A 9,432-nucleotide genomic window follows, 5' to 3' on the forward strand; every position below is an offset into this window, starting at 1 on the left:
CTGATACAGAGGCATAGCAGAGTATAAAGGTCACAGAATCACAGAATCACAGAATCACAGAATCGTTTAGGTTGGAAAAGACCTTTAAGATCATCCAGTCCAACCATTAACCTAACATTACCAAGTCCACACTAAACCAATTAAGGGTAGACTAGACTAAACCATGTCCCCAAGTGCCACGTCTACCCATTTTTTGAATGCTTCCAGGGATGGTGACTCCACCACCTCTCTGGGCAGCCTGTTCCACTGCTTGACTGCCCTTTCCGTGAAGAAATTTTTCCTGATATCCAATCTAAACCTCCCCTGGCGCAGCTTGAGCCCATTTCCTCTCGCCCTATCGCTAACTACTTGGGAGAAGAGACCAACCCCCACCTCACTACAACCTCCTTTCAGGTAGTTGTAGAGAGCGATAAGGTCACCCCTCAGCCTCCTCTTCTCCAGGCTAAACAACCCCAGCTACCTCAGCTGTGCTCCAGACCTTTCACCAGCTTCGTTGCCCTTCTCTGGACACGCTCCAGCACCTCAATGTCTTTCTTGTAGTGAGGGGCCCAAAACTGGACACACTATTCCAGGTGCGGCCTCCCCAGCGCCGAGTACAGGGGGACAATCACATCCCTGCTCCTGCTGGCCACACCATTCCTGATACAAGCCAGGATGCTGTTGGCCTTCTTGGCCACCTGGGCACACTGCTGGCTCACATTCAGCCGGCTGTCAACCAGCACCCCCAGGTCCTTTTCCGCCAGGCAGCTTCCCAGCCACTCTTCCCCAAGCCTGTAGCGTTGCATGGGGTTGTTGTGACCCAAGTGCAGGACCTGGCACTTGGTCTTGTTGAACCTCATCCAGTTGGCCTCGGCCCATCGGTCCAGCCTGTCCAGGTCCCTCTGCAGGGCCATCCTACCCTCCAGCAGATCGACACTCCCACCCAGCTTGGTGCCGTCTGCAAACTTACTGAGGGCGCACTCAATCCCCTCATCCAGATCGTTGATAAAGATATTAAACAAGGCTGGCCCCAAAACGGAGCCCTGGGGAACACCGCTCGTGACCGGCCGCCAACTGGACTTAACTCCATTCACCACTACTCTCTGGGCTCAGCCACCCAGCCAGTTTTTTACCCAGCGAAGAGTACGCCCGTCCAAGCCATGAGCTGCCAGCTTCCCTAGGAGAATGCTATGGGAGACTGTGTCAAAGGCTTTGCTAAAGTCCAGGTAGATGACATCCACAGCCTTTCCTTCATCCACCAGGCGGGTCACCAGGTCATAAAAGGAGATCAGGTTGGTCAAGCAGGACCTGCCTTTCATGAGCCCATGCTGGCTATGCCTGATCCCCCGGTTGATCTGCACTTGCCTGTTGAGTTCACTCAATATGAATCGCTCCATAATCTTTCCCGGCACCGAGGTCAGGCTGACAGGCCTGTAGTTCCTCGGGTCCTCCTTCCGGCCCTTCTTGTAGATGGGCATCACATTGGCAAGCCTCCAGTCATCAGGGACCTCCCCTGTTAACCAGGACTGCTGACAGATGATGGAGAGTGGCTTGGTGAGCTCCTCTGCCAGCTCCCTCAATACTCTCGGGTCAGTAAAGTGAAAATCCCTTCACTTCTTTTGTGGCAAAAAGCACTAGTGAAAGTTACAACACAGTGTACATATCACCTTTCCCCACACACCTCCACAGGACAATGATTAAAAGAAGAAACAAATGGAAGCACAGGCATTTTAACAAGAGACAGCAACAGCACTACTCTGCCACCACTGCAAGATGCTACACAAATCTTAATCGGGGTGGGGAGGAGAGCTCAAAGATCTGCAGCTATTATATTACTAAGTTTATCATCCACCTATAGAAAGGTTGGGGGAAATCACACTAATATATGCCATTTGAGCTTTAGAGCTGTTTTTGTCTCTTAGACGTTTTAAGACTGCCTGCCGCATGCGTTTCTCAAAGAGCAGAAAGATACAGCTACAGCATGAGTGTTCTGCAACTTCTTGGAATTACATTTCTGTTTGATGAGCAACTTTTAGCTTTCTAAAATCTGTTAGGACCCCTGTGACAAGGACTTAGGGAAGCCACTGAAGTTAAAAAGGAGCTCCTTAAGTTGGGTGATTACAACATGTGTTTTATGACACATGATAAGATACCCGATAATAGACGCGGTTGCTACTTTGGAAGACAGTATAAAAAAAAAAAAAAATTATGCCCAATAAAAATCCACCAGTTGTATTTGGAAGTGCTTTGCCCTGAGCAGTATTTTTTCTAGGGCATGTAGTTGCAAGAAGTATTTGCCTAGGAGAGAATACATGGTCTCAACTCATGCAACTGGCAAAAGACCGAAACATATATTGAGATTTTTCACTTGAATCATTCAATTCTCTGAAAGAAACTGCTTCCAGTCAGTCATTTTTTAGATGTTGTCCTAACAATGTAATAAGTACCTAAACGTTTTTGTAATAAGTACCTAAAAGTTTTAATCTTATAACATCATGACAAGCTGATTTATTTGGGATCACACCTGGACAGGATATAATTTATCAACTCAGATTGTCTTGGAAATGCATCATCACTCAATGCAATAACATTATATGGTTAAACATGCACACACAGAAAATTTAAACTGATAGTGTTTAACAACTATTTGGAATTCCAGCAATGCAACTTTTACACTGAACTCAATACACTCCAACTTACAGTACTGTTAATTGGGGGAAAAAAAAAATGTTTCCATGATAACAGAAAGCAAAATTCTACTTTGTCATCCCAACAAGGTGGGGGTACACACTGTGCTTAGAGTTCTTATAAATTTATTAGTGCCACTTTCCCACTAAAAAGCTCACCATCTATAATCCAGTTCACCTGAACATGGCATTTTCCACGACAGTGTCTACAGTACTTGGTAAATACCTGTAGAGAAACACTACTAGAAGACAGCACAATTGTGATAGCCTGTAGTTCTGGAGTCTGCTTCAGGTCTGTGCCTGTGACAGCACAAAGCTATGTACACATAACCATGCTGCAACTGACAGAATTTTCAAGGACCTCATTTTCACCACTGAACTGGGAGGCAAAAAGTCACTCACAGACATGTATTACAGATCTCCACCATATAAAGTGGGCATTCTGGTACTACCATGACAAAGTCTTCCTATAAGTTAAAGCAGTCTGAAACAGACATGCAAGGAGCCCAGTTGATGCACAGTCATCACCTAGACTGCACACACCTTCTCTAGAGCTTGCACCCAAAGCCTGTAACAAGCAGCAAAATAATTCAGGTTAGCAGAAGATTATTAACATACAAAGAAGACCTTTCCAAATATTTTGTGCACCTGCCTATTAAGCAGTCTTTACAGAAGCCCAATTACCATTTCCCTGATCTTGAGATCTGATTTATTCAATTAGTCTCCAGCATGTGGAGGCCTTTAAGGCATACTGATCACCTGTTAAAAAGCTACAGGCATATTGGGGGGGGACACACGACCCAGTAGCAACACTCCTACAACTTAAGTTACAGCATGGAGAAAAAAACCAAGCAAGACCAAGTACCCTCTGTACATGCCTAGCCCAGAACTAGTTCTCACACAGAAAGATGAGGCAATATTGCAAGATTTTAATCACAGGACACTCGGAAACAAGCCAAGCACTTGGTATGGATCTATGACAGAGTTACACGGAGAACATGGAAGCAGCAGGCAGTATGCCTCCAAGGCTCATCAGTAGCCCTGGGCTTAGCCCATCAATAAGCACCCAGACCCAACCCTACAGTGACATACTTTGTATGTGACTACCCAAACCACATGAGTGACTCTCAAACCACACTAGTTCACAGGTGAAAATAAGCTCACTTTTCCCCACCCTACCCCACTACACACATCTAGTGTCTCCTCAGCCTGTTCTCTTCACCCTGCTCACACAGGATCTTCTTTCATTGGACCAAGGGAGAGGTAGGGAAATAGTTAAGTGTACACACCACAGCCACCTGCAGAAGGGCCAAGAGGGGCCTCAACTTTGTCCCAAAAGCCCAGAGCTCCCCAGGCATCCCCTCAAAGAGTCAAACTCCTATCAGCAGTTGCATACCAAATCAAGATTGCGAGGGGAGGCAGGGAAGGCTTTGTGCCCTTCAAGGCAGTGTTGGACACATCTGCAAACCTGCCCCAGCATGAGGGAAGTGAGTTCAAAAGCCTAAGTAAATTGATACTGCTCTCTCACAGACACACATGCAGGCCCTGCTTGTCCAGAAATCTGGAGCAAGGTGATCCCCACCCAGGACAGTGGGCAATGCTATAATTGGCTAGTGGTTATGGGCTCGGGGGGGGGGGGGGGGGGTGTTGCACAGCAATGAGGAGGTGTGAGCCCTCCACATCAGTTCAAGATGGAGCTATGATTCTATGCTGGTCAACCCCTAGGGAACAAGCCCTGCAAACTCTTCCTGGGGTGAGCACATGCCCAGCCCTGCACCCTAGAGCTGGTCGGGGGAGGGGCAGAAAGATAGAGATGATGCATCTTACTTTCTCCTTTTTAGCAGAGGGGACAGAGATCTTCAGTTGCTCAAAGCCCTTGTTGAGCTTCTTGGCAATACCACCTGGGGGGCTCCAGATGATCATAGAAGCAGCACTATCAGGGGCATGGCTGCAATCACTCTCAATCTTGATGAGCCGGTGCTCAGGGGAGATGTACTTGATACCAGGTGGTGTGGCCAGCCAGTGCTTGCTATGGCTGCAAAAGAGGTGCGGAGAGTCAGTGGGAACAGTGGCAGAAAGCGTAGGGGTCCCGGCACAACAGGAGGAAGAAGAGAAAGAAGCCTTAGGGGGCACCTCAGCCAGGTCCTCGGGCACACAGTAGTCTGGATGGCATACAGCATGCAACCTGCGTAAGGATGAGCCGGGCCTGCTGTAGGGGTCCTCGAAGTCACGGTCCTTCTGGGCATGGTAGGCACGGAGCAGGTCGCTGGTGTCATCACACAGGTGGCAGCATAAGAAACCAGGCGAAATGTGGTGGTAGTGATGGTGCAGGCCGTCGTAGCGGGAGATGCCACCAGCCCTGTTGCGTTTGTTGCGATAGTCGGGCTGCGGAGGACCCGTGGTCTTGTTATTGCCCAGGCTGAAGTACTTGTTCAGCCATTTTGCCATTGTCTCTGCTGGCCCCTACTGCGCTGCACCCATGGGGGGTAAGGCAAGTGGAGCCTAGGTCCCCGGGACCGAGCATGCACCCGAGCCGCGGATGCTCAGGAGCTTACGCTGTCCTCGGGGTCGTGCTCACTAGCTCTGCTCGTCGCCGCTGCCTGGCTGCAACCCCCAACGCTTACATGGAAAAGGGAAATGGACGGACAGGCTCCTCCCTTCTTTACGCACACGCAACTTTACCGACAGGGACCGAAACGCACCACTCGGGGTCTTTAACTTCCCAACAGGACAAAGCAGTTCTTCCCTGCTCCGAACCAGGCATCCCCTTGCACCGAAGAGTTTCTCCGAGTATAGCCCCTCCAACTCTATTGCACGCAAAACCCATCCAGACCTCAGCACGTACTAGGAAGGCAGGGAACGTATCTGCATGCAGACTCCATTGCCGAGACCCAGCCTATTGCTGCAGCTGCAGGGCGGAGAGGAGTGGGCAGGGGCCGGGCCAAGTGCCTGCTGGGTGATGGGAAGGAGATTTCACTCTCCTTGCCCTGGGGGAAGAGTAAGGCGTTCGAGCCCCCTTCTACCAAGGTGACACCGCTGTCCAGGGCTTCCAGGAGTTGTCTGTTACCGCCTCCTTCCTGTAAGCATGGACGGCAGTGGGGAAGACGCGCAAAACCAAAAAAAAATCCACCAAAGGATTACACTTTTCTATGGAAGAGGGGGAGCTTCGATCCAGTCTCTCCCCAAGCCCCCTGGTAGGCTGACGGGGAAGAGGGGAATGTGGAGTCAGTGTTGGAAGGGGTGGGACCCACCGAGGCTTTGGGACTGCATCCTGGAAAGGAGAGAGGGAGGAGAAAACATCCCCCTCTGAACAGAGGACATAGAGGGGCCTCCCTCCTCCCGCCGCGATCCTGCTTCCGGCACCCAGGCCGCTCGTGCAGATGCGAGTCTGGCCACTGGGGGGCGGCGGGTAGAAAGAACGGTCGCTCCTCTTTTACAGACCCAGCTCAAGCTTTGAAAGCTCTTGTGAAAACATTGCCCCGTCGAGCTTTTCTGGGGCATAGGAGGAGACACGTCTGCAGCGAGGGCGACGTGGCCCTCGACGACTCTGCAGTGTTTAGCCCCTGATTTTTCCATCCCTGATGCCTTCTTAATCCCCTGCTTCATTGGGGCCAGGGGGTTGGACAGGACCCTTAAGCAGATCCTTTAAGTAGATAAACTCAGTCCCACTGAGGTTAGGGGAGAAGGATAAAGCCAGTCTCCCAAAGGACAGCACCAAGCCCTGCATTGCCTGCAACTGGGGTTGTTAAGCAAACAGGATATTGCGTTTTCTGTTGGTAGATGCTTTTCTAGGATGTGTGGCTGCATTCCTAGCTAAAGGCAAAAGCATCAATAAATCAGATGCACATATGCCTGTGTGCATCATCGCTGCCAATCCTGTATCTGCCGGAAGGGTGTACAGCCTTCTGGCCTGCTGTGGTTGGGAGCAGCTAGTCTTGGCTCTTGCTGTTTGCATCACTGAAGCAAATTCTTTACTACCTGCCCAAGGATGAACATCTACCATAACAAGGGCTGTTTTATGGGTAGCAAGTTCTCCCAAGTCTTTTGCCTGACCCAAGTTGGTCTCATCTGGATCTTTAGTCACCTTCCCAGCACTGATTTGAAGTGAGTTTGGAGAAAGCTTGAGGCATTGAAAAGATATTCAGTGGGGCATCATCTGTTCACACCTAGCCTGATCTCTCTGGGTCTCTCTATGGCCTCTGCCACAGGAAAGTGAGGAGACTGAAGGCCTCGGTAAGAGTGTAGCTAGCAAAGTTGCAATTGTGCAGACCAGACTGGGAGGAAGGAGTTTATGGTGTTTCTGTTCTATTTGCACTGCGGAAGCAGGAATCAGCCTCAGATAAGGGCAGAGAAAGCCTCATGCCTACATCTTTGGGAGGGCTCCACTAGATGGATTTCAGGCCCATACACACAAGCAATAAAAATAAAAATAATTTTCCCCAAGTTGAGTCTGTTTTGCCCATGACAGTAATTGGTAAGCGATCTCCCTGTCCTTATCTTGACCCATGAGCTTTCCACCTCATTTTCTCACCCTGTCCTGCTGAGGAGGAGAAGTGACAGAGCATCTGGGTAGGCATCTGGCAGCCAGCCAAGGTCAACCCACCACAACCACTTATATCACTTAAATAAATAATGAAGCTAAAGAGCAACTTTTCTTGAATTTGTGAGATATTTGTTTCCTCTTGTGTTTCTGGTTTTCATGTTTAAAAAATTAATTAAACTCAGTTTTAATTGTGTTTATAATTAAGGTAATAAGCATGAAAAAGGAAGAGATGACATAACAAGGAAATAACTCTCTGGATTAATAAACACCCAAGGATCCTGCTCTATCTAATCCTGCAGTTATTCTACCATGTCTGGGTTTTGGGGGTTGTTCCTTTTATTGCTTGAAAATACATTTGCAAAGGGGCTGTTGTAGTTTAACCCCAGTAGGCAGCTAAGCCCCACACAGCCGCTCGCTCACTCCCCCCTGCAATGGGATGGGAGAGAGAATCAGAAGGGTAAAACCAAGAAAACTTGTGGGTTGAGATAAATGCAGCTTAACGGGTAAAGCAAAAGCTGAGTGCATAAGCAAAGCAAAAAAAGGAATTCATTCACTACTTCCCATCGGCAGGGAGGTGTTCAGCCATCTCCAGGAAAGCAGGGCTCTATCACGCGTAACGGTGACTTGGGAAGACCAACGCCTGTCGTGGTTTAGCCCCAGCCAGCACCTAAGCACCACGCAGCCGCTCGCTCACTCCCCCTGCCCCGGTGGGATGGGGGAGAGAATCGGAGGAGTAAGAGTGAGAAACACTCCTGGGTTGAGATAAGAAAAGTCTAATAATTGAAATAAAGTAAAATAGTAATGATAATAATATAATGATAATAATATATAAAGCAAGTGATGCACAATAAAGTTGCTCACCACGCACCGACCGATACCCAGACAGTTCCCGAGCAGCGATCGCTCCCCTCCGGCCAACTCGCCCCAGTTTCTATACTGCCCGTGACGCCATATGGTATGGAATGCTATTATATATATATACTCCTTGGGGCAGTTTGGATCAACTATTCTGGCTGTGCCCCCTCCCAGTTTTCTTGTGCCCCTGGCAGAGCCTGGGAAGCTGAAAAGTCCTTGACTAGCATAAGCAGTACTGAGCAACAACTAAACCATCAGTGTGTTATCAGCATTCTTCTCATCCTAAATCCAAACCACAGCACTGTGCCCGCTGCTAGGAAGAAAATTAACTCTATCCCAGCCAAAACCAGGACAGTATCCACCCCTTGCCATCTACGTCGCGCCCAGGTCCTACCCCTTTCCAACGCGTTCTAATTAATCACCACCACTTTCCCTGTCTTGATATATACACACAGATATCATTCCCTTTGTGTATGGGCGATCCCTCTAAAATGTCCATTGAGTTCATTTAGTCCATGACTTTGGGTTCCATCTGTCATCACACCCTTTCAGAGCAGGAGAGGTGGTGTGCAGTGTTGGATTGTTGCATGCTGAAGCCAGTTCTCATTCCAGCACGGTTTCATCAAAGTTCATTTTCATTACGCTGGGCAATTCTTACTGTAATACCATTGATGTGGCATATAGCAACCATAAAAGAGATGACACACAGCATTATATAGCAATTAACATCATACCATTCAGTTGATTGGCTATTTTCACCCAAAATCAAATCCCCTTGAGGTACACATCGGACTTCCCCATCCTTTCCCATCACCCACCAAGTGCACCCAGGTCCTTGAGCAAAAGCAATCCCACGAATGGGTTTGCCTTTGCCAGAGGGGGAAGTAACCCAGACCGCCTTTCCCAGCATATTTTTTATGTGCACTACAGGGACTTTATCTCCTTCTACAGTACGTAGAAGTTTTGATTGGGCAGGGCCAGCTCGATTGGCAGATCCCCTGGTGTTGACTAACCAGGTGGCTTTTGCTAAATGTGTATCCCAATGTTTGAATGTCCCACCACCCATTGCTCTCAGGGTAGGCTTTAACAGTCCATTGCATCGCTCGATTTTCCCAGAGGCTGGTGCATGGTAAGGGATGAGATACACCCACTCAATGCCGTGTTCTTTGGCCCAGGTGTCTATGAGGTTGTTTCGGAAATGAGTCCCGTTGTCTGACTCGATTCTTTCCGGGGTGCCGTGTCGCCACAGGACTTGCTTTTCAAGGCCCAGGATGGTGTTCCGGGCGGTGGCATGGGGCACGGGATATGTTTCCAGCCATCCGGTCGTTGCTTCCACTGTGGCGAGCACATAGCGCTTGCCTTGGCGGG

General features: G+C 49.0%; 1 protein-coding gene across 1 annotated transcript in view; it reads right to left on the reverse strand.

Moving 5' to 3' along the window:
• LOC142596520 (SH2 domain-containing adapter protein B-like) overlaps positions 1-5,114 on the reverse strand; it is a 124,136-nt gene extending 119,022 nt beyond the window's left edge. The window contains exon 1 of the mRNA XM_075725666.1: positions 4,494-5,114. Coding sequence (XP_075581781.1) covers positions 4,494-5,114 — 621 coding nt within the window. The remainder of the gene's footprint in view (positions 1-4,493) is intronic.
• Positions 5,115-9,432: the final 4,318 nt, after the last annotated feature.

Source organism: Pelecanus crispus, chromosome W (genome assembly GCF_030463565.1).
Source record: "Pelecanus crispus isolate bPelCri1 chromosome W, bPelCri1.pri, whole genome shotgun sequence".
In the NCBI taxonomy this organism is placed as follows: domain Eukaryota; kingdom Metazoa; phylum Chordata; class Aves; order Pelecaniformes; family Pelecanidae; genus Pelecanus; species Pelecanus crispus.